At 38.7% G+C, this 26,901-nt stretch overlaps 1 protein-coding gene across 1 annotated transcript in view; it reads right to left on the reverse strand.

Annotated features, from left to right (window-relative positions):
• The window catches only part of LOC147610445 (uncharacterized), a 42,486-nt gene extending 35,994 nt beyond the window's left edge, over positions 1 to 6,492 (reverse strand). Inside the window, exon 1 of the mRNA XM_086786569.1 lies at positions 6,338 to 6,492. Coding sequence (XP_086642695.1) covers positions 6,338 to 6,492 — 155 coding nt within the window. The remainder of the gene's footprint in view (positions 1 to 6,337) is intronic.
• Positions 6,493 to 26,901: the final 20,409 nt, after the last annotated feature.

Below are 26,901 nucleotides of genomic sequence, written 5' to 3' on the forward strand. Positions count from 1 at the left end.
ATAAGCAGTAAACACCACCGTGTTGATCGCCAAGTGTTTACTGCTTATCACATCCTTCACAAACTTCAAGGAAAATTCAGACTTTATGGCAAACAAACTGAAAAACTAAATGACAACACTAGTGACAACCAGATTGACAAAACACACTGCATCTTCATTGTCAAAATAACTGTCACCTATCTGATTACATAAATCTCCATATCTGCAAATGAAAAATCCGTCTTCTTCTATTGCGGATAACTACTACTACTTCGCATGGCATTTCTAACTTCCATCCAGATTTCAAAAGACACTTCACACTACATCCGATTATGACAAATTGAAAGACAAAAAAGTAGACAAAAGTAGCATCTAATTTTTAGCCTTAAACAGACTTATCGCACTTAGTTTAAATGATGGAATCATTCATCACATCATAGGGATACAATGGGAAAAAGATGCATGGGATGAACTCAATAAATTATTTGGCACACAAGCAAAAAAGTCAAAGATAAATCTGTTAATGCAAATCTACAAATTGGATATGAAGGAAAGTGAACCTTTAATCACACACTTGAACAAATATAAAAGCATAAAGCAACAACTGACAGCCATTGGCAACAAAAAGGGTATTGCATGCCCTATTTGAGGAAGGTTGTCTTCGAGGGCCACAAGAAGTATCTCCCCAAAAAACATGAGTTATGAGAGAGAGATTTCTAAGAAGGCCTCCTTATGTGCTAAAGCCAAGTAATTATAGGAGGGCATGGGAAGTGGATCCAAGTTATTCACCCCCCAAAACGAAGCATCTATCCATATTCCATCTACTCCCATATTGAAGTGATCTTCTAGTCAATCATCTCTCTTGACCCTATGCACATATTGAAGAACATAGCCGATATGCTGGAAAAAGGAGAACAAGGCACAAAGGGATGATCTACAAGAAGTGGATCACATGTAGGACTTATGGGCATGCAGTAAAATTGATAGGAAGGTGATTCTCCCTAGAGCACCTTGGGTCTTGACAAAAGAAGAGCAGTGACGTGTAAAGAATTGAATGAGTGAGTTTGGTACTCTTGCTAGTTGTATGCATTGCTTGAAGGGAGAGTTCACAAAGGATGAAGAGCTTAGTGACTTGAAGTCTCATGACTGGCATAAAATCTTACTATTTGTGCTATCAATAGCCATTAAATATTGCCTCACCAAGGACATAAGAGTAGCAATATACAAGATTGGTGCATTAGTATGATGGATATCAAAGAAGGACGTTAGAAGAAATACATTGGAAGTAGCTCGTCTAAACTCCATTGAAGAAGTTATAATGGTGGATAAATTATTTCCAACAAGTTTTTAAACCTTTGAACTGCACCTAATGCTTAATGTGGTTGAGGAGCTTGCTATAGAAGAAGTTGTCCATAGCCAATGGATGTTTTTCCTCGAGAGATTTATGAACACACTCAAAGGTTTTATTCATCAAATAGCTCACCTTAAGGGAAGTATGGCAATGGAATGGCTTGTTCAATAATATCTTGAATACATAATAGAATTTCTTAGAACATTAGACCTAAATATGCCATGACTATGGACACAACAAGAGGATGATTGACTCATTAGGGAAGAGCGTCAAGAGAAAGGCCTTCAGAGAACAATGGATATAGTGTTGCAAGATAAGATTAATACATTTTGCATCGTTAACTCACATGATATGGAGAAATGGATTGAGAGGTATAGCCTAGCAAAGAGAAAAAGGGACCAAGATCATTTGAATTTTAGAAAGGGTCAAACAATTCGAGCATTGCCATACCCAAATTTACTTGCTCAACTTCTAGAATTTTGTTCTAGTAATACATGTCTTCAACATACCATATCACAAGTAAAAGACACTCGCAAGGTTATAAGCGACAAGGAGGAGCTTACATATGGTTGTGATTACCATGTAAGTGAGTTTTTATATGTACACAAGAGGCTGCAAGACATAGTCTTGTATAAGTTTATGTGTTTCATAAAATTTCATGATCTTCTTCTTCTTGCAGTATCGCAAATTTGGTGCACTTTGGTCATGTGGTCATCACTGTTGAGTGGAGAGAATAGATACAAAAAGAACAACATAAAATTACAGTGTCAAATTCAATTGCATGCAACATTTGATTGGAGTGACAAGGTCAATTGTATGCAAGAAAGTCATTTAAGTGCAAGTGACCTGAATAGTGAAGTTGGCATGCTTACCACTAATAGATACAAGACATTATCAAGGTTGGGTTCATAAAGTTTTCTATGTTTATTTTTTTATGTGAAGTGGTTCAACGTGGTGACTCAAGGACCATAAGGAACCATGCACACATGTAAGAGTGGATTTTTTCAAGTAGAGTCTACAAATATATGGATAAAACAAAGGGGCACATTTGTGCTACTAGATCATTGTGAGTAGGTCAAGGCAAACCTGAGAGATCATAGGTGGTTGTTTGTAATCCAAATTGATCCATGCAATTTTTTTTTGAAGATATGAAAATATCAGATGAAGTAGAGGTTGAGGAACCCACTCAAGAAGCACATGAAACAAATATTCATCCACTTAAACAACTAGAAGAAGGATCAAATGAAGATATAGTGATTTAACAAATAAAACTTGAACTAGAAGAAAACACAACGGCTAATCTGGAATTCGAAAAAGAAATAGAAGAACAACTTTCAACACAACCACCTCTAATGCTTGAAATAGGAGAGGATAACACAGATAAACTACCTTCTACTCCTACAAAAAACAAGGCTACACACATTGATGAAGATGCAAATGGAGTGGTCTTTCTAGAATCAGATGTATTTTGATTCATAGATCTCGCTAAGGATGAGAGAGTTGATGATGAGTTGTACATGACATCTTATTTCTTTTCTATTTTACAAGAAATACTTGGTTTTTGTGATAGCTTTCTTGTTTGGGACCATTAATGCAAGTTTGGGAAATAATTATCATAATTTCTTGTAAACATCGCTACATATATCCTTGTATTTGGGATCATTAGTGTAAACTTTAGTAGAATCTTGTAGTACTATCATTGGCTACATAATTCATTTATGAAAAATTAAACACACTATCACCCATTATCATTGTGTTAAAGAAAAATGGAAAGCTGCATATCGAGTGGATGGGAAATTTTAAAAAAAAATAATGCAGCCACATGAAAAGATTCTTACCCATTGTCGTACAATTAGCATATTTTAGAAAGAGTTACCAGTGAAGAAGGTTATAGCTTCTTGGACTATTTCTCTAGCTATAATCAAGTGTCCACCATTTCACTCAAAGATTAGCACAAGATTGCTTTTACTACTATGGGTGGCACATTCTCCTATTAGGTTAAGCCCTTTGGATTAAGTAATGCCTTGTGCATAACTTTTAGTAGGGACTATCTACATAAGTGGTTGGAGGTTTTCATTGACTATTTGTGTAATCATTCCAAGTGAGAAACACCACCTACCTTGATTTAGATTGGTATTTCAAAGGTATCGATTATATTAGATATCTTTAAACCCATTGAAATGCCAATTTTGGGTAAAACATGTTTTCAGGAACCTTATGACACTTGGAAAAGAATTATGTTTCTCAACACAAAAATTAGAGCAAAGCAAATACTTAGCACAAATTAAAAGCATTAACATTACATAAACAAAGTAAAATAAACAATAGAACTTAAAAATAGGAAAGAGATCACCAGTGTTGAACACAAGATTGGGTTGAATCTCCTCTAGATGAGTGTGGCCCGGTGTACCACTCTTCCATATTTATATGTATTAAAAGCGTGCTTTTCAAAAAGATAATTCAACAAACAAAGCATAAGTCCTTTTGTGTTTTTGAGCGGAAAAGATCTTCCAAAAATATAGCAAGCTACAAATATAAATTCTTGGACCTACCAAAAATATAAATACTTTATGTACAAAAGTTTGAGGCCTTAGCCTTCCAAAAATACTAATGACATCAAAACATGAGACCATGATATGTGTTTACATGTTTTTTAAAATATCACATAGTGGTCCACCATGTGTTATTAACAAATAATCCACCACTTAATCATCGCCTATATCCAAAATAATATTAGTTAGTGTACACAATCAATTAGACACATGTGACATAAATCCTGACTATATCATACCAATGCACATGGCTGATTAAACACATTAATCTTGGAAAATGAAATAAATAAAATATCCCCATAATATTCTCAATAAAATAATGGGAATCCCCATAGAGGTTATGACTAATAACAAATATTCCACTTGTGATTAGCGCCTACATCCAAAAAATTATTAGTCAATGCACACACAACCGATTAAACACATTAATCCTAACTATATCATACTAGTGCACACAATTGATTAGACACATTAATCTTGACTATATCATACTTATTCAAACATCTAATTAAACATATTAAACCTAAAAAAATGAGCTAAATAAAATAATCTCAAAATATTATCAGTAAAATAATGGGCATCCCCGTAGAGGTTATGACTAACACATGCTATATTGGGAAACATTGTGTCTAAAAAAGGTATCTCTAAAGATGAAATAAAAGTCAAATTGATTTTAAAATTACCTCAACCTATAAGCGAGTGCAAAAATTTATGGGACATGTTTTCCACTACAAACAATTCATTATATTCTATGCGGGGATTGCAAAACCATTATATAAACTACTAGTAGTCTTTGAATGGACCGAGAAATGCCATCAAGATTATGATCTGCTAAAGAGGGGGTTGGAAAGTGCACCTATCTTAAGACCTCCTAACTTAGACATATCTTCCATGTGCATATTGATGCGTTAAATTTTTCCATTAGATGTGTGCTGGCATAACAAAGGGAGAAAAATTGGACTACCGTATTTGTTTCTCTGATAGGCACCTTAGCAAGGCCAAAATGAATTACACCACCAAAAAAAATAAGGGTTGGAGATAGTTTATGCGGTGAAAAAGTATAAACACTATCTTTTGAGCCAACAAATTTTTACTTTGTGAACCCCACCAAGTATTGGTGTACCTTGTCAACAAGCCTTGAACAATGTGAAGGATAAAATGATGATGGTTGATTTTACTCTTAGAGTAATCACTGTAAGAAAGGGATTACAACATCTTACACAAATCATATTTCATGGATTGCTAATGGTGAACTTGTCCCATTTAGATCAATGATGATCTCCCAGTAGATGCATACTTGTTTATGATCAAAATGATGGAGTGGAGAAATGAAATATCACATTACCTTGCTTATGGTTTTTGCAACATCAACCCCAGCTGATCAGGTTAGTGACACCCTATCCACCACTGATATCTAGACTGATGTATTACAAACATGTGTCCAAGAAGAAGATGAGCTTTTACATGTTTTAGAGAGGAGGCACACTCTAGGATTGCACGAGGAAACTTCGTTGGGGAATTAATATCTTGGAAGTTCCTCTAAGCAAGAGTACGGTGGCTAACTTTATTTGGTGATGTGGTAAAAACTTTGTGAAAAGGTGAGATGATTATCAATGATATGCTATATTGAACATAATACAAAGCGGCAACTTGGTATACCCCATTTTGGGGTATACCTTCCCCATTTTACACTGAGAAAATCCCAATCATGTTAAAACCGAGGAAATGTCACACTTCAAGATAATCAACTAGATATTAATGGGTTCTTCTGTACCTCCTGAAGATACAAGGCTATTATGAAGGAAATAAAAAGGTTTAGATACTACAAAGTGATAAAAAACAGGAGCAGGATGTAACACACACAAGAGAAGCAAACCCTAATCCATAATCATCAACCATAAAGAAGGAGAGAAGCCATAGTCACCATCTCTCTCACACACACAAAGGAGAACACAACATAGTGTTATGTCCACACTACAAAGTAAACCTAATGTAATGTCCACACACACTATGACCAGCTGGACACGCGGTCATTTATGTCTCACACATGTTCCTACCTAATCTGCCAGCACATAGCATAGCTGGCTCACACTGACATCGAGCTTGAATCTCAACAGCCCCTCTCAAGCTCATGATGTACTGCCGATGAAGATGTAGATGAGCTTGGGATATCAACACTCTCAACACAAAGGTCCTAACTAAGAGCTAGAGAGGGCAATGAGACTAATGACCCCACAATGGCCAAGTGTGTTGGAGCTATATATATCACACCCTAACTCTTCCTCCTATATATATCACACCCTATCTCTTCCTCCTTGTCTCTCTCTGAGTCACTCTCTCTCTATCCCTTCATGTTCGTGTATTTCCAACACGGTATCAAAGCATCATCGATCTTGCTATTGTGAAGATAAGAGAAAGGAAGTGTGGACGGGAAGCCAGGTCCTCCACACTCCACCAAGAGCTGCCACCATCATCTCCAACCCCTCGGACTACCGTCACACCGCCGGTGTACTCTGACCACTCTAATCCCCAGTGCCCTCCGATGACTCCGACTGTCGTCACACTGCCTGTGTGCTCCGATCGCTTTTGACTACTGGTGCCCTCTGACATCTCCAATGTGCATGGCCAACTACGATGGCACTCATGGAGGCAACACCCCTCTCCCTTTCCTAAGGCAGGGAGAGATCCTCTTTGAGATCCTGATCACCATCTTCCTTTCCCCTCTCCCTTTCCCAAGGTACGGCGAGATCCTCTTCGAGTTTCTCTTGAGAACCACCCGAGGTGGAGGACACCCCCCAAGGAGGAGATAAGGGGTGAACTCTCATGATAGACACAGTCTCAGACACACTCTCACACAGGAGGACTCTCTCTCGTATATCACCTTCATTCTAGCACATTCATTCTGTTGTGCAGAGTCTCTCTTGTAGCATTCTGGCCTACAGTTGGTATGAAATGTTGTGCTCTATTGGTGATTTGTCTATCTCTTTGTGTGAACGAGGTGAGTGAGGTGTGTGATGTGTGTGTGTGTGAGGCCTTTAGGGATACTGCGATGCTAGGTGCTAGTCGGAGAGCACGGTAGACCATGTAGAGCATAGGTCTTGCATGTCTAGCAAGTGAGGTCAACTCATTTTTGGTGGGTATACTTCCCTGAGAGGATCCACGCTCCCTTCTCCCCCAACCCTAGTGTTTGTGTCGGTAGTCCTCGAGTTCCCTCACAAGGACCGGCAGAGTCATCCACAGCTGAGACAAATTTTGCAATCACGGTGGGACTAGCATGGGTGTGGGAGGTATTGCTGATAGGTTGGAAGAGTGATGGAAGCCTCTCGACGGATCACGACCATGGGACTCATTCATCAACGAGTCCTGGGTGCCTTCACCAATGCCAATCGACACTTGCTTCAGTCAATCTATCTAGGAGAGCGAACGGCTCTTACGAGGCTACAGCCCGGGCAGAGGATGCAGAGGAGGCTCTTATCTCCCATCATTGATGAGGATGCCATGGCAACCATTCAAGAGCAGGAGCGCACACTTTTGGTAGAGACCCAGCAACAACATGAGTCAGAGATGCATGCCCTCCAGTTGAAGCATGAGAGAGAGCTTGCCACTTTGCAGGATGCCCATGCTCACACTCTTATAGAGCTCAGTTAGCAACATGTGCTTGAGTTAGCTGATCTCCATCAGCAGACTTCATTTGTAGAGGACGACCTTACGAAGTTCCAGTGTCTCATCGAGCGGCATCGTTCAGTTGGCTGCCCACATTCCAGATCCACCACAGGTCCACCAAGTCTTGGGACAGATGCCTCCTCCCATGCCACTCATGATGGCTAATTTGGTCTTTTGTCATTGTATTGTTTCTATTTGCCTATGGATATGTATAGGCCATGTCTAGATTTCATTTTGTATCTTGTATGCTTGGACTTCATGCCAGAAGTTTTGCCCGAACAAAGTGGCCAACTCCGATGGCACTCATGGAGGCAACACCCCTCTCCCTTTCCCAAGGCAAGGAGAGATCCTCTTGAGCACCACCCGAGGTGGAGGACACTGAAGGAGGAGATAAGGGGAGCACTCTCGCGCAACATGATAGACATAGTCTCAGACACACCCTCACAAAGGAGGACACTCTCTCGTGTATCACCTTCATTCGAGCACATTCATTCTATTGGAGTAGAGTCTCTCTTGTAGCATTTTGGCCTAAAGTTGGTATGCAGTCTTGCGCTCTGTTGGTGTTTTTTCTATCACATTGTGTGAGCGAGGTGAGTGAGGTGTGTGTGGTGTGTGTGGTGTGTGTGTGAGGCCTGTAGGGATACTGCAGTGCTAGGTGGTGTTCGAAGAGCACGGTAGATAGTGTAGAGCATAGATCTTACATGTCTATCCAGTGAGGTGGACTCATCCTTGGTGGGTATACTTCCCTGAGAGGATCCACGCTCCCTTCTCCCCCAACCCTAGTGTTTGTGTCGGTAGTCCTCTACTTCCCTAGTGAGGACCGACGGAGTCATCCACAGAAAGTATCAATTGTTTTAATTCCATTCATGTGCATGTTTTATGTTTCATTCAATCTCTTATTCGTGTTTTGTAGAATTCTAGTGATTAATCACTGTTAACAAGTTTATGCAGGTCCTTGGATGGTCGATCTGGAGCACCCTATCTTATCCTAATTGGAATTGTATTATAGAAATGCAATTGGTGTGTGCACGATGTCCTAAGATTTCTATAGAGTCAATTGGTTTGTCAATCTGATATTCCTATCAAAAGTTATGTCATTTCAGATAAATAGCACTTTAAATAGGAAAACATGCAACGTGCAGTTCATTAAATTCTAAGTATTTTCTCAGCTTCATTGGAGTTCGTAGTAGTTGAGTTATGGTGTTTTTCATGCAACAGATTTTTTCTCATTTTTTGTGTGCTGCACGCTTTTCATGTTTTAATCCAAAAATAGCCAATTTTTGGGTTTGTCCACGTCTCAAAATAGCAGTGCTCCAACTATTTTTCGAGTTACTCTCTTATTGCATATTATGTTTTATCTATTTTTGGATACTAGTTTTTATCGCCACTTGCTTTTCATAACTCATAAATCACATCCTATATTTAACAAGTTCATTGTCACTCGCTTTTTGTGCACGTATCTCATATAACTTTCAGGGTCATCCTTGTTTATGTTCTCATTTCATGGTCTGCAAATTCTGTGATCTCATTCTATACATATTCTTGCAATCTGAGATGGTAGCATCTATTCTCGTTAATGGTTTTCCATTTGGTCAATGATCTATTTTCCTATTTCAAGGACAAGGATTTCTCAGATGTAAGGCCAAGATGTTGTTGATACTTGTGACGATCTTTCTGATATTGTTTTGGGCAATCTTGTCTGTTCATCTCAACCTATTGATGTAGAACAGGATAGCGCTCTTATTATTATTGGTCCTATTTTGAAGCAATGGCAAACTGATTACTCGAATTAGATCCGTCGTCGTGATATAGCTTCTTGGCGGTATATCTTATCTTCTCTTCATGATTCTCTTATACTGGATGTATTCAATCTTCCTACTTCTCATGATATATGGTAGTATCTTCTTACTACTTTTAAGAAGACATTTGCTATAGAAATTCTTTATCTTTGTAATCTCCTAAACAATTCACAATACAAAATTGGTACTTCTATGACTTTGCATATTGAATCCTTCAAAGACATTGTCAATCAACTTGCTACTTTTGGTGCTCCTATTGCATGAAATCAGTTGGTTACACATCTTCTTCTTATAGTCAAGGATCATTCATATGATAATATTGTCACTATTCTATCTAACAAGGATGGCATTGATTTTGACATTGCTTGTATTTCTCTCGTTGAATATTCTCAACGACATGAACATCGTACAAGATTCCAAAATGGCTTGTATTGCTCGTAAGCGTTCCTTTTCACATTTTACTCGTGGTGGTCACTCTTAGCAAGGTGGAAATTCTTCTCGATTTTCCTATCCCAATAAACATTGTTCCTATTGTGATAAGAATGGTTATATTGTCTCTGATTGTTGCGTATGTCAATATGATGAGGAACATGGCATTACCACCAAGTAACCTCGTTCGAATTCCTCCAAAAATCATACTCTTTGTGACTATTGTGGTCATACAGATCATCTATCTCATCGTTGTGGTCATACAGATCATCTATCTCATCGTTGTTTCAAAAGGCGATATGATCAAGATCACGCAATCGTGCATATGTTGCTAAATATACACGTAGTGATGAGCATAATCATCAGAAGGCAAACTGTGTTCATCAAGATATTTCTCCTAGAAGAGTACTTCTTGTTCGGGATGGTTCTCTTTTTATTGTTGATTCTGGTCCTACTGGTAATATGACTTACCAATCTCAATGGCTTCATAGTTATCATGCTCTACCAATTAAGAAATTGGTGTATCTTGCTGATGACACTACTTGTCAAGTCATGGGTGTTGGTGATCTATAGCTTGGCATCCTTGGAGGTGGAAATTTACTTTAGGCTTTCCACAAGTTTGAAAACCTTTAAAGTAATAGAATATTGCGAGGAGTTTTGCATGTTCCATATCTTCAAAGGAATCTTCTTTCTATTGCGCGGCTTGTTGATCTTGGTCTTATTGTTGGTTTGATCATACAAAGTGTCAAATTGAGAAGGATGGGCATACTATCCAGTAGCTCCTCGATGTGGTAATCTGTTTGAGCTCTCTTTGAATAATGATGTTGCAAATGTTGTTACTCCTCCATGAGATCTTGATTGCAAGTTATGGCATCATCAATTTGTCCATTTGGATTTTGCAAAGCTTCTTGATATTCATCGTCGTGATCTTGTCAGAGGTATAGATCTTAAAGCTCCTCATATGGGCATCTGCGAGACGAGTATTGTGCTCTTGGGGCAACCATCATCAACCTTTTTAGATCTCTACCTCTACACATTCACATGCCCCTTTAGATCTCATTCATATGGATATTTGTGGACCTTTTCCTCCCTTCAAATCTCACTATCATTATTTCATTATCTTCATTGATGATTTCTCTTATTTCACATATGTTTTTCTCTTGAGGCATAAGTCTAAATCCTTATCCATATTCAAGAAATATTAGAAAGTAGTTGAACTTCATATTGGTCACTCTATCAAGAATCTATGTAGTGACAATGGTGGATATTATATTTCAAATCTCTTCGATGACTATTGTATTGAACAAGGAATTCATCATCATGAGTTCACTGTTCCATATTCTCCTCAACAAAATGGAATCACAAAGCATAAGAATCGAACCATCCTTAATGCTATGAGATGTATGCTTATTCATTCTATATTATTCAAGAGCTTTTGGGCTAAAGCAGTTCATACAACAGTCTTTGTTCAAAATCATCTTCCCACAACTACACCTACTGGTAAAATTTCCATTACAATTTGGACAGAGAAAACTCCTTCTGTATCACATTTTCGCACCTTTGGATGCATTGCTTATATTCACGTGCCAAAAGAAACACAACAAAAGTTCGATCCTCCTAGTTTGAAAGTTATATTTATTGGATATTCTGATAGTTCTAAAGGATACAAATTTTATGATCCTACTTCTTAGAAAGTCATCATCAGTCATGATGCTCTATTCGTCGATGAACATACGATGGGAGGTACATGGTCTAGTAAGGATTCTGATGATACACAATCCTTACTCACTGCTTTTCCTTTTCTATTTGATAATCATTGTATCTCTCAAGATGTTGTGCATCCTTCTTCTCCTATGAAGTATTATGAAGACCCTACAAAGGATTCTAGTGATAATCTTGATATATACATTGATGTTCCCATTGATATTGAACATCGTTCAAATCATGTCTATGATGATAGTTTTGATGATGCTATGAATGTTCATGAAGATCCGGAAACTTATACAGAAGCTATCTCTTCTTCACAAAAGGATCATTGGTAGGAGGCTATGCAAGCTAAATATGATTCTTTGATTTCCAAAGGTACATGGGTTCTTACAGATTTGCCTCTTGATCGTGTTCCTATCAAGTGAAAATGGGCATATAAAACAAAGACAAAGGCTGATGGATCTTTTGATAAGTTCAAAGCTTTTTTGGTTGCAAAAGGATACTCACAAGTTGCAGGTGTTGATTATCATGATACATTTTTCCCTGTTCTTTGCATGACTAGCATATGTGTCCTTTTGGAATTTGCTACTCATTTTGATTTGGAGATTCATCAGATGGATGTGAAAACTTCTTTTCTTAATGATGTTCTCAAAGAAGAGATTTATATGCAACAACGAGAAGGATTTTCAATTCCTAGCAACAAGGAACATCTTGTGTGTCATCTTCATCGTGCTCTGTATAGTTTAAAGCAGGCATCACATTCTTGGTATATCACAATTGATCTCTTCCTCACATTGAAAGGGTTTATCTCTTGTTTCTCTGATCCTCATATATATGTCAAGTGCGAAGGTATTCTATTTGTTATTCTTGCTCTATACGTCGATGATACCATACTTGTTTCCAACTTTTGAGATGTCGGATCTTGATGAGATTCACTCTTGCCTTGGTATTCAAGTTCAGCGCATTATCACCAAGCAGGTATCTTGTTTCTTTGTCAATCAAAATTCATTGACGATATTATTGAAAAGTTTGGTCTGATCAATGCTCATTCTGCAAATACTCCATGTCTTGTAAGCTCCACCAAGTATACAACTTTGACTCATGAACGAAGAATTAGCCCCACATCAACCTTATGCTAATCTCATTAGTTGTTTACAAATTTTTGGCTTAAACACCAAACTAGATATTCTCTTTGTGGATAATTTCTTGGGACAACATCTTGCTTCTCTTTCTGTTGGGCAAACAAGTTCTTAAATATTTCAAAGGCACTAAAGACTTTGGACTCATCTATCACCACCAACAAGAATCCTCTCACTAGATTCTTTATGTCTTCTTGGTTATTCAGATGCCGACTGGGCAAGTTCTCACTCGTCTATGTGATCTACAAGTGAAAATTGTTTCTTTGTTAATGGTTGCTTAATTTCTTGGGCTATCAAGAAATAGCGTTGTGTTGCAGTCTCCCTACAACCAAATCTGAGTAAGTAGATTCATCTTTAGCAGCTCGTGAATTGGTATGGCTTCGTCAATTACTTGTTGATATTGGACATCCATTATTGTAAGTACTCCACTTAGATGTGACATTTAAGATGCCATTAGTCTTGCCAAGGATTATGTTCAACATAGCAAATACAAGCATATTGCTATTCATTATCATTATATTGGACATGAAGTGAAGAAAGGATCAATAATGATTGAGTATTGCCCCACAGATCAGATGATTACAGATATATTCACCAAAGGACTGAGTGAAGCTCGATTCACATCATTACATGGAGAACATGGAGTTGTGCAGCTTCATGCTTTGGAGATTAATACTTTTCACACTCACACCCTGAATAATTAAACTTGTACAAAATGTATTTTTGTGTTCTTGTAGATACTCTTTCACATTACGCACATTGATCTTTTGTATGTGATATGTATATATAGGGGCTTGGGTTTTTTCCTTATACTCCCCAAGGGTTTTTTTCACTCGCAGCTAGAGACCTTTGTTTGAGTGGGCATGTTGGAGCTATATATATCACACCCTAACTTGACCTAGATCTCACCTATATATACAAACTCATAATCAATATGAACTAGTCTTTTTTGGGAGCGTATATAGTGTAACTCTCTTCCTCCTTCTCTCTCTCTGAGTCACTCTATCCCTATTTGAAGCTGCTAGCATGCCTAGGTAGCTACCGGCATGCATTGGAAACATGCAGTATGCATTGGAAGCTACTGACATACCTAGGTAGCTACCAACATGCATTGGTAGCACCCGTCATGCATTGGAAGTTACTAGAATGTCTAGGTAGCACCCAACATGCATTGGAAGCTACCGGCATGCCTAGGTAGCTATCAACATCCATTGGGAACACCCGACATGCATTGGAAGCTACTGGCGTGCCTAGGTAGCACTTGGCATACATTGGTGTAGCACCCGACATGGAAACTACCAGCATGCCTAGGTAGCACCTGGCATGCATTGCTATGAGAATGCCTAGGTAGCACCTAGCATGCATTGGAAAATACTGGCATGCATTGATAGCACCTGGCATGCAGCATCGGAAGCTACCAATATGCCTAGGAAGCTACCGGCATGCCTAGATAGCACGTGACATGCATTGGAAGCTACTGGCATGCTTAGGTAGCTATCAACATCATGCATTGGTCGTACCCAGCATGCATTGGAAGCTATCGACATGCCTAGGTAGCACCCGACATGCATTTTAAGGTACCAGCATGCCTAAGAAGCACCTGACATGCATTCAAAACTACGGGCATGCCTAGGTAGCTCGAGCATGCATTGGAAGCTGACACGCATAGAAAGCACCCGACATGCATTGGAAGCTACCGGCATGCCTAGATAGCACCCGGCATGCATTGGAAACTATCGGCATGCCTAGGTAGCACCCGGCATGCATTGGAAGCTACTACCGGCATGCTTAGGTAGCTACCAGCATGCATTGGAAGCTCCGGGCATGTCTAGGTAGCGACCGGCACATTGGAAGCACTAGCATGGAATAGCATGCATTGGATCTATCGGCATGCCTAGGTAGCTACCGGCATACATTATTGTGTAGCACCCGGCATGCATTGGAAGCTACTGGCATGTGGCTTATTCACAAGTCTCATGCATGTGTCTTTTTCATGAGCCTCATGCATAAAGCTTATTCATAAGTCTCATATAGAGGCTTATGCACATGGCTACTAATGCATAAAGCTTATTCATAAGTCTCGTATAGAGGCTTATGCACATGGCTACTAATGCATAAAGCTTATTCGTAAGTCTCATGTAGAGGCTTATGCATATGGCTACTAATGCATGTCTCATGCATAAGGCTAAGTCATATGGCCATCTCTTGAGATAAGCATAGCTCTCAAAAGGCTATCCATAGAGTATGGAAAAAATAACAAATCCTAATCTTAAAAGTCCTAAAACTTACAAACCCTATAACATGTAAGAGCATAAGAGAAGAAACATACAAGAATGAGATCTCTTATCTTGTGAGGCTTGTATGTATTGAAAACCTACAAAATCAATCCAAATTAAGGAAAAAAAATATTAATAACAAACCCTAATCTTAAAATCCCTAAATCTTACAAACCCTATAAACATATAAAAGCATAAAAGAAGAAACATACAAGAAAGATATCTCTAACCTTGTGAGGCTTGTATGTGTTGAAAACCTATAAAATCAAACCAATTTAAGAAAAAAAAGTAATAATAAAAATCAAGATCCCTTACCGTAGGAGGCTTTAATGGAGAGCTCTTAATTAAGGAAAAAGAAAAAGGGAAAATACTGTTAATGGTTAAGCTTCAATAAGAAGGGAAAAATACTGTTAATGGTTAAGTTTCAATAAGAAGGGAAAAATAAGAAACTAAACATTTAAAAGAGAGGAAAGAGAAGGGAAATACTCATAAGAAAGCTTTCATGGAAAGCTTGTTTGCATTGGAGATAAAGGAAAAGAGTAGACATACCTTGCTTGAGCTTGAGGAGGATAGGGTAGGAGAGGTAGAAGTGATAGATTAGAGATAAACCTATAAAAAAACTCAGAGTACCAAGTTTGGTGCATTCAAAAGATAAAAACTACGCAGTGGCAAAAAAAGCGATAAAAAAGCGAGATATTTTTACAGTGTAGCAGCGTTTCTTCGATGCTAAGAATGCTGCTCAATAGCATTTCTCGCTGCTAGCATCGATTTTTCACTGCAAACAATACTATTGAGTAGTGAGAAAACGCGGCTCTGTAGCAAAAAATCGTTGCTCATCAACAGCGTTAAAACCCTCGATATTTCCCTTCTAAAAAATGCTGCCTAAAAAACGTCCATGTGCTCCCAATGTGTTGTAGTGCGTGAATCACATAATCACCTCAAAAAGATGAAATTCAAAATTATTTTGATATGATTTTTTCATGCCCAAAAAAGGTGAGTAAAAGACAGTGCAATATGAACAAGTCCTCATCATGAGTAAGGGAATCATGAAATCAACTCCAAATTGTGAAAATCAGAAGTTTTTTCAAAGTGAAAGACTTGTCTGAAAGGTTTGAAATATGTGTCAATATGCCGGGTAAGAATTGTGTGGGAAGGGCCTCCATTTGGTCAAATAACAAAAACAACAAACTTTTTCTGACATGAAAAACCATAGTTTTGTATTATCATCAATAAATTGTTCATGCGCATGACAACCCTGACGTGAGTGATAGCATGATAAGCTGGCTATTTTGAGGTAGTTTGGGCCAAAGTGGGATATTTTCAAGCTTCCCGAATCCATGTATGTTGGCGTATCTTGGGCGAGTAACACAAAGCCAATCACACATTACCACATTGCCATGCCTACATATCTAGCCAACATATGTGGCAATATGCCGGGCAAGAATTTCCACAACATATCTCAAGGGAGATACATGGCACTATGATCAAGTAATCTAGTCAGCATCTCAATGTATCTTGGGCAAGATATGTGGAGATGCTGACTAGATTGCCCAGTCATGGGGTGGTGCCATGCCAACGTAATAAGGATAATTTTATCTCAAGCAAGCTATGTAAATGAAATAATATATCTCGGGTGAGATACGAAATATGAAAACAATATATCTCCAGCGAGATACGAAAAGTACAATTTATCACGGGCAAGATACAAAAAATGAATATAATATATCTTGGGAGAGATATGAAAATTGAATATAATATATCTTCGGTGAGATACTAAAATAAAATTTATATATCTTGAGTGAGATGACATTTTATTAAAAAAATGTCTTGATCGAGAAAAAAAAACAAAAACAAAAACAAAAACGAAAGAAGACCCGAGAGTACATAAATAATTAAACAGAAACATATCTTAGGTGAGATATATATTCTAATATTGTCTCAGACAATAAAGAAAATGTTTTCGGTCATCAAATTCCTTGCCTAAGATAATTGGACCCTAAAAACCCCAATTGTTTTCTTCTTCCTCATATGTTTTTTTTTTTGCACTTCCCCTGCCCCCACCCTCTCTCCCTCTCTACTTTCTTGCATAAAGATCACAGTAAGAGAGTGCAAATGAGAGAGAGAGAGAGAGAGAGAGAGAGAGAGAGAGAGAGAGAGAGAGAGAGGAATAAATGAATAGCAAGCATGTACTAAAGATGAGAGAGGGATTGAGAGAGAGAAAGAAATAAAGAAAGAAAGAATATTAAGTGTGTAATAAAGACCCAATGGGCCATTGAGACCAAAGTGATACTTTAATGTCCAAAGCATACCTCATCATCAAACGAAAAATAAAATAGAAAAAAACAAAGCTATCTCACATGGGTGATACAAAACTATCCATGGAATCCCATTAAGAAATACCAAGAAACATGGAACATTAGTGGCACCAAGAGAGAGAGAGAGAGAGAGAGAGAGAGAGAGAGAGAGAGAGAGAGAGAGAGAGAGAAATGGGCAAGGAGAGAGAATGAGAGACCAAAATGACATAATAATGTCCATGGCATATCTCATGGCAAACAGAAAACAAATTAGAATCACATGGAGAGAGAGAGAATGATAGAGAGGGAGAGAGGATAAATGATAGAGAGGGAGAGAGAGAGAATGATAGAGAAAATGTGAGAGAGAAAGAATGAGAGATAGAGAGAGAGAGAGAGAGAGAGAGAGAGAGAGAGAGAGAATGACATAAAGAGATGATCTTTTGTTTACCTCACCCTGTAGGTTTTATCATGCCTTGTGAGGCACATCTAGAGATTTTCCCCCAAATGATTGCACTTTTAGAGGCTTTCTACATCTTGTTGGAAACGGTTTGTGAAGAGCATGCTCCAGACTCTACATTCCCTTGACAATGTAGAGTATTTAGCATAGCTAGCGACGTAGTACATTAGACGTGTGTGTCATGGCTTATGTCATCGAGAATTTCTGACTGCTGGGCCACTTCATGTGGCTTGGTGCACCCAAGCGGCTATGGTATCTTACATTCTACCATGATGTGTGGCTTACTATGGTGCCTTGCCCCATCATCAATTTGCATATTAGTTATATGTCGAGTTCATGTTGGGGATCGAGATAGACTACCATGATCGTCGACCCAGAACTAGCCACAATGTGGGCTAATTTTAGGACCAAGACAAGAGGCATGAAGGCTAGTCAAATCCCCCTTGCACTTCACACACCACGTGGTTTGGAGATGCTCCCTTTCGCCTGCAGTGCATGAGCTTGGTGTACAGATAGGTCACCAGTCTCATCATGCTACAAAGTCCATTTGATAAGATATAGGAGATACAAAGATTACATTAAAAATTGATCGTGTTGAAGCCATGGACCTTGTATAGGATGAACAATCATAAAATTTCTTTTATATTCACATATCAAATGTGTCACTAATATTTTTGATAAAATCTAGTAAATTTTTTTTATGTAAATATTGACAAATACTGATGCTTCTATCACGACGATAATACCGATGCTTGTAAGATCACATGACTAAATATCCTTAAAAACATCAGTAGAAAACAGTGATATTGGGTATATCTCTTGTAGTGGTATTTAGAAAAAAACTAACTAAGCATAGTTTCTTTATCAATTCACGTGTTATTATCTAGAAAGTCAACCTCCATGGAGAGGAATTGATGAGAGCCCAACCTTGGTAATGCATCCCCCCCACAAATGATGAGAGAGAGAGAGAGAGAGAGAGAGAGACAGAACTTGAAAAACTATAAATAGTAAGAGTCAGGCGATAAATTCAGAAGTGTCTCTTAAACGACACAAATAAAGCGATATAACTATGTTCGCATTCATGGTGGCTCATAATGATCAATGAGCAATATGGCTAAAGCATAATGACAAGAGATTAGTGTTAATTAATTAATGTGAGACTAGCTTAAACACACGAGATTAACATAATAACAAGGTACTGATGGAGAATGAGAGCGTATCTCTTACATTAGTGTGCCTCTTTAAATAGGCAAGTACAAAAGTGATTACAAAATGAGCGAATCAAGATTATCTACTAATGCTATCCACAAATCTTTCCATGATTCTCTCCCATAGATTTCTCCAGCTTGAATCTCTTCACACTCTATTATTCTCTCTCCCATGATTCTAGCTTTCCTAGATACAAGGTGGGCTGAATGTTGTTGTTGGCAATGAGTTTGACCAATTATAAAATTGACGACTCTCTAGTAAATGACATCCTACTAAGCCAGTGAATATAAATAACCTTTGATCAGGTCTAGAACATATGCCCCATTATTCCCTAAGGCTAAATACATGAGTATTTTGGTGCATATTTCAACACCCTCCCTCAACAAAATATTCATGGCAATGACGATGTTATGATGGCAATGCTAGACCCATTAGGATCTTCTGGTTAGGTTTATGATGCTAGTTATGATGATAATATTAGTTACAATGACCATGCTTATATGACCATTTGAGTGGCTAGTTATGCTTGTAATGCATACATTTATGCTTAGAATATGGGAGGAGCCAATAGGTAGGGCTATAAGACCCAATCATCTTCAACATAGTTGTCCTCATACGAGACTTATTCTTGCTTGACTTCTTCTTCACTTGAATCTCCTTTTGCAAGATATGCCTTTTGAGCCTTGTTCTTGTAAAAACAATCTTTCTCAACATGATTAGGTTTTCCACAGAAATCACATGATTTCTTTGTGGAAACTCTTTGTTAGTGGGTCCTTTGAAAGAACCCTTTTTCTTGAATGAACCACCATATAGATCTGATAATAACTGATGCCTTACAAGAGGCTTATTTAAATGTGCAATACAGAAGGCCCTCCTCCGAACATGAGATATTTTGTGTTTCTATACAATAATTAAGTAAATTAAGGCTATGATTACTACTACGATCAACTCTCATCATGTAGCATTGGTATTAGAGCATACAGGGTAACCTGTCTCACAGTGTAGTTCAAAGCATATAGTATCTTCAGAACATGAGATATATGTGTTTCAATATGGAAGTCTCTCACAACGTGAGAGTGAGCTTTCTTCTAGTGGGACATACTCATTATTATATTGACCGAATGTTTAGCATATTTTTAGAGAAGCTTTCTCATCATGATATCTTCATTTTGCCTGCTATTATATACTTGGTTGAGCATAATGGGGCGAAGGTAATGCACTTTGAAGAAACATTTAATGTTAAAGCAATAATTTGATGGGACAAACCAAGAAAGAGTCAAATATTTTGCTCATCCCGACATATACAAACTTCTTTTGATCGTGTTGCTGAGGTGCAGCTCCTTGTAAGAGCTGCCTGAAACGCGTGCGCTTCGAACTGCGCCACCAGGCTCCTCTCTCTTGCCTCCGCAAGTGCCATGCGGGCTTTAAGGGCCATGAGCTCGCATTCCAACACGTGCCCGAATGTATGCCTCTCCTCCACTTGCTTGGCCATCACCTGCAGGAGAACGTCCGCTACGGCGAGCTTCATCCTTGCGGTCATTCCAAACTTGTTCTTCGTCTGGAGACTAAGCACAGCGGCTGCCGCTCCATTGAATGATCTTTTAACTTTCACTCTTTTGACTAGACCAGTATTGGAATTGGCATGCTCGCCGGAGAGGACCCTGACGCATTCTTGGGGGCCTGCTGTAGATTGTCGCGCTGTGCATTGCATTGTCGTTAGAGGTACGTCGTTGCTGCTGTGGATACAACAGGAGGACGAGAGAAGCGTCGGATCGAGCGCACAGGGAAGTTCAGCGGCCATGTGTGTGCCCGCCAGCGCTGCGTGTGTGTGTGTGTGTGCGCGCGTGAGAGAGAGAGAGAGAGAGAGATGGTGCTACGACGGCTGGCAATAGGGCATGTTTGAGATGTGTTTAAGAAGATGGATGGATTGGATACAGGGACTACAGCGTTGTTTCTACAAACGATAGATTGTCTGGATCGAAGGGCAGCGGAGAATCTAATGGGAAGTAGGGCGTTATAGGGCGTTATCCCGGAATCATCCAGCCGACCTTGAACCGCATTCTTGACAGGAGAATCTGGAATCGCATTGACCCAAGTCACCCAACCAATAGGCTCCCGTCCTTGGAAAGTCCGCCTTGGTAAAGGCCGCGACTCCCAAACAGCTGCAAAAGCCCTGCTGATGGGAATGCAGCGTGCACAATCCCGATGTTAAAAGTCGGCCCGTTTTGCAATCTCTCCTACGTCTCGAAGCCAAAACACAAGAGACAACAACACGAAAATCTGGTCCACAAAAGGGTTCACATTGTAACACGATTGTTCTCTCTCCGCCCTCTCCGCCCTCTCTATCTCTCAATATACATACATATATATATATATATATATATGCACACACACATACATACATAACTATCTATCTTTCTATATTCTATCAAGTGAGTAAGCTTTTGTGCCATTGAAACCTTTTGCTTTCCTTTCTTCTTTAAGCAGGGATGGTTCCCACATCTCCTAATGTGGGAAACTAATGTCGGTTGCATGGTGTGGGTCATTGGTTCTTTTTCTTATCTAGTTGTTTTACTTAACTATGTTAATGGTACACTCTATTACTCAATAATGCTCTTGATAAGTTTTTTCTAAGCATGAAAAACCAAACTAGTTTTTTAAGGGTGAATTTTGAAGATATTCACAATATGACAGAGAAGATTTCATCAATCTGGATTAAAAAACATGTTAAAATGGTTCATTAATGTAGACGAGATTAAGCTTAATAGAATCATTTTTTATAACTTCTCTTATCGTTAAAAACTAGTTTGGTTTTTCAAGATTCGGAAAAAATGAGATATTCACATCCAAAAATGTTAGTAGTTAAAGCTAAAAAGGAGTTAGAATTATTCAATTAGTTATCAAAATATGCAATTAGTGTATAGGAAGACTTTGCAACGGCTCGCTGAAGCTTCCGCTCCCCCTGCTTGCGCTGTAGCAGCCTGCACGCACTCCCCCCTCCCTGCCCTCGCGTCTATTCCCCCCGTTTGCCCTGTTTTTTTTTCGCCCTCGCGTTTGCTCCCCCCCCCGCCTGGTCCTCTTGTGCCCCCCGCCCCAACTCTGTAGCGCCCACCGCCCCCTGCTCCTCTCCTTCACGCTCCCCTGATTCTCCCCTTCTTCAGCGACCCACCCCCTCCGCCAGCCTCCGCCCTCTCTCCCCCCCACCCCCTTTTGCGTTGCCTCCACCCCCCTGCTTTTTCATCGTCGCCTTACGCCCCTCCCCTTCTTTCTGTTTTCTTTTTTGTTAAGTATTCATGCTTTATACTTCTAGCAAAGCATGTTCAGTTGTGCAATGAATGATGTGGAGGAAAGGTATGTCTTAAATCACGGCACGTATACCCTCATGGAGAAACTTGAGCAAGAGGGCCTAAACATCAATTAGAAAGATGTGGTCGTTATGGTAAGTCTCTACAAATAGTTTTTGCATCACTTTCCATTTCTAAGTTTTTGCATTATGAATATTCTTTTCAAGGACAAATGCCAAACCCTGAGGCACTGATGACTAGGTTGGCCTTGCATCCAAGGCACTATGTACAGGAGAAATGCCTTTAAATACTTTTTTCTCGGCTCCATGTGTTTGAGAATGTATTGTAAACATAAATAAATAGATGCTATGTAACTTCTTCTTAATAATAAAAATTCATGTTTTGTGAACTTTGAGTATAGATGTTGTAGGTACTCTTAAATACAAGCATAGTGGTGTATTCAGTGTAGGATTGCACCTAGATGTACCATTATGCCAAAAAGAAATTAAAACCTCCATCCCTTGAAGTGTTAATCAATATAGGTGTTGAAATTCACATTGCCATTAATGCCGGTATAGTAGTCAAAACAAAAGTCGATAAAAGGTCATTAATGTCGGTATAGTAGTCAAATACAGTTGTAAAGTGTAAAATTGTTTTGAATATTTCTACGACCTGGATTTTGACGCTTTTGCAGTTTTTGTTTCGGTGAGTATTTCAATGGTTTTATATCGATGCTTGTATCAATGTGCATATCAACACTTTTGGAGTCTTTTTGTTCATTTCCATAAAATAAAACATTACAAATAGACCCACCTATAATAGTGGGTGCAACATTGAATTTGCTCGTGCATGGTCTAAAGGCATATCATTATCTTCTTGTAGAATTGGGTTCTTCATAACCTATATGATATAACACAATGAAAAGTAAAGGATAAAGAGAATACATTCATGCAAGCATGTGAAACATAGAGAGGGAAAGGTACACATACCCCATAAGTTTTGAAACGCTCATATCAGACCACCCATATATTGATTGCAAGTTCAATATGGAGAAGCTAGGTGTGCAAAACCGAAAGAGGCGCTCCATGGTAAATTGGTAGATGAAAAAGCCTTATTATCTCTTTCTTCTCTCGAGAAGCCTCCTGCACACATCGTCTAATGTCTTCTACTTCTTGGGCCATTTAATGCTCTGGATTATGATTGTCTACTCCATGGCTTGTGTCACATAGGGGCATCTATCATGTCATCCATGTCATGTTCTAGAATTTGATCCAAGTCCATCAAAGCTTTCTCAGGTTCCAATCCAATCATGGTTATCTCTGTCTTTGCTCATTTTCTTCACTCATGTTGGATATCCACATGATCAACTGATTCATTGTTGTCTAGGTGCACATTGAGGCCACTAAGTGATGTTGCAAGTGCTCCACTAGAAATATGCTCCATTTTTTGGAATGCTCATTGCATATTCATTGACTTCAGCTAACTTGATACTTGTACGACTGCACAAGTAGTGTGTTTTTTGCTCTAAATTGATGAAATTTAAAATATTCAGAACACCCCATGGGCTCTATGTATGTTTAATATGCATGTGAATGTGGTTTTAAACGAGAGGGAGGTGGAACCTCTTTTATATTTCATGCATGGCCTAGTCCGTATATTCAAATTTTGAATGGAAAGGTGTTGGGCCTCCAGAAATTTTGAATTTTGAATGAGAATTTGCATGTAGAGAAGTGATAGGTAGTGGGAGTCGAAATAAGCATTGAAATATTAGAAAAGTAATTTTGACACTTTTTGGACTTTTTATCAACATATATTTTAACAATTATTTTGACTCGGGATTTTTAAGAAAACCACGTCAGGTCACTTATCGCATTTTTTAAGTTTTTGCAAGTTGTAGAACCTAAGTCTATTTCTTTGGTATTCTCTCCTGCCACCTCCTCCCATCGCTTAGGGATGAACCTAAGCACTTTCCTCAACTCTTGCTTCTAATTTTGTGCATGTGTGGTCTTCAAAATTGCTAACATGTGTTTTGTTTGTTGTGTAGGCTCATAAGTTCTCCTTGGTCTCTCATGCTTGCAAACCCTAAACCCTTGAGACTCTGGCTCGTATAGCCCTTCTCCTTTTCCCTTTATTTTGATTGTGTGTGTGTGTGGTGTGGGGTTTGTGTGCGTGTGATTTCATTGTTTTGCTAATATGTCTTGTTTATGTTTGTTATCTAGGGTTTTCACTCATTTTCTCTCGAGGCTCAAGCTCTCTCTTGGTCTCTCCCACTCAGCCCATCCTCGAGGCTCCAATTAGCTTACAATCTCTCATGGTAGTGACCTAATCTCATTATCTTTGTTTTTTTAATGCATATTCTTGATTTTGATGTTGCCCCTACATGTGGGCTTGGGTAGGTAGATCCTTCAAGACTATCCTCCTCTCCTTATTAGAGTCATGGTGTAATTATGGGCATGATGATGCCTCATGCTCATTCCATGCAAACCATTAACCCTGAACCTTGGCACCCTTATATAATCATGCACATAACCACCTTTAATTGTGTGTGTGTGTAGACAATGGATCACACACACGAGATGACAAACTTGCATATACAACCCTAAGATCTCCATCATCCTTACTCCCATAGGCAATGTCCCCCCAGTCAATTCTACAATTTCATCTCCCAAATGAGCTTTGAGAAAAGGGCTATGGCTTAAGCCTACTTTAGGAGAAGGGCTAGCACTTTTGCACAACCATCAAAGCCCACCACCACATAAGCCATGCCGCCAGCACTCTACGGTAAGTCACACAAACCCAACCCATAGCTCCCTTGACTAATTTAAGTTATAGAAGATGAGATATATCATTGCATTCTTACCATGGTGGTGTCTCCACAGATGCTTCTACCCCTCCATGCGAGCGCCCGCCCATTACTAGTTGTGAGGGGACACCATGCTCACACTCATCCCACTATTTCTTCCTGACACAAACCCCCAATTTGTCTCATTCCCAATACCAAGTAGTGGAGGGAAATGTGGTCCTCAATGATGTTGGCAATGCGGTGAAGACAAAAATCCATGAGTTATGCCATATAGTCTTCACCCACAACTTTATGAGTACATGGCATAAACTTTATCAAGCAAAGAAGAACCACATTGTCAATCAAATTAGGAGTGAGTTTAGGCTAGAACCAAGAAAGGAAGAGGTCCATCCTATGTGGATTAAATATCACATGGTGAATGTATTGAAGCACCAGCACAGTGCAGTTACACACGAGTGCAATTACACACAAAATAAAGAAAGGGGATAAAAGGCCTAGTATTGTATACAAGAGATTTAGGATGAGGAGTACAAGAAACACAATGAAAATCCCCATAGGTATAATCAACAAGAGGAGGCCATAGTGAAACATCTTGGGAGAAGTTTGCTAGGACGCTTTCCACACGTACTTTGTAAGTATTAATAGTACACTCATTTTTGTTGGAATAATGTGCATTTCATGTCTATTAAGTATTCATGCTTCCTTCTTCCAGCAAAGAGTGATTGGTCATGTAGAAAATGATACGGAGGAAAGGTACACCTTACAGCATGGCACATATTTCCCCCTCAAGAAACTTGAGAAAGAGGGCGTCAATTGAATAGATATGGTCAATATGGTAAGCCTCTCTACACTTTGCACCCATCAAATAGTTTTTCTTCACTTGACATTTTTAATTTTTTTCATTATTATGAAAAATATTTGCAGGGACCAATACCAATCCTTGAGTCCACTAATGATTAGGTTTGACCTTGCTCACAAGCACTATGTATAGTAGTAATGCCTTTAAGTAATTTTTTGTTGGCTCCATGTGTTTGATAATATATTGTAAACATAAATAAAAGATGTTATGTAACTTCTTATAATAAGTAATAAGAATTCATGTTTTGTAAAAACAAATAAGTACTCTTCAATGCTAGCATAGTGGTGCATTCAACTATAGGACTACACCTGGATGTACCATTATGCCAAAAAATAAATAAAACCTACATCCGCCGAAGTAATAGTCGATATAACAATCAAAATAAGTGTCGGTATTTTGGTCGATAAAAGTGTCAAAGAGACTATTGCAAATAATAAACTATTTTTATGCTTACTGCAATGCGTGTTTTGACGACAGCTATTTCAGCGCCTATTTCGGCCCATATTTTGATAATATGAGACCGAGGTCTGCATAGTGAGGGATTCCATTCCTAGAAAGGATATATCCAAAGTTTAGATTGAGGGGGTTTAGATATTGTAGAGGGATATGTATTTAGAAGATTCAAATAGGTTTTTCAAATTCTATAAACGTGTGGGACTTTCTAAAAATAAAAGTGATTGTTACCAAAATGATTCTGATTCGTGCAAAGCTATATTCGCAGATTATGGCTGGGAGATACTTCCTTCTTGCATGATCCTTATGATCATCATGAATTCTTATGAAATTCTAACATTTAATGTACTTTTTAACATCTCCCCAAATCATTTCGTCGTTTACCATGCCCTTCTATCACTTCAACGACGCTTGGAGCAATGTGAATTTTGATGCTTTTGGAAAATTATTTACATGTTCATTTTCATTGAAAAAAGTGCCACAAATAGGCAAGCCAGTAACAGTGTGAGTTTATCAATTTTTCTTACATAATAGGTGGATATTTAGAATTCGTCTAATTAGGTCTTTGCCTAGCTGGTCTTGATCTCTCAATGATAGGGATCATGTTATTGTACACCTTTAGCGATACTCCCTTCATGTCTATATAC

The sequence above is a fragment of the Cibotium barometz genome, chromosome 49, assembly GCF_041138505.1.
Source record: "Cibotium barometz isolate CiBa-2024 chromosome 49, ASM4113850v1, whole genome shotgun sequence".
Taxonomy (NCBI): Eukaryota; Viridiplantae; Streptophyta; class Polypodiopsida; order Cyatheales; family Cibotiaceae; genus Cibotium; species Cibotium barometz.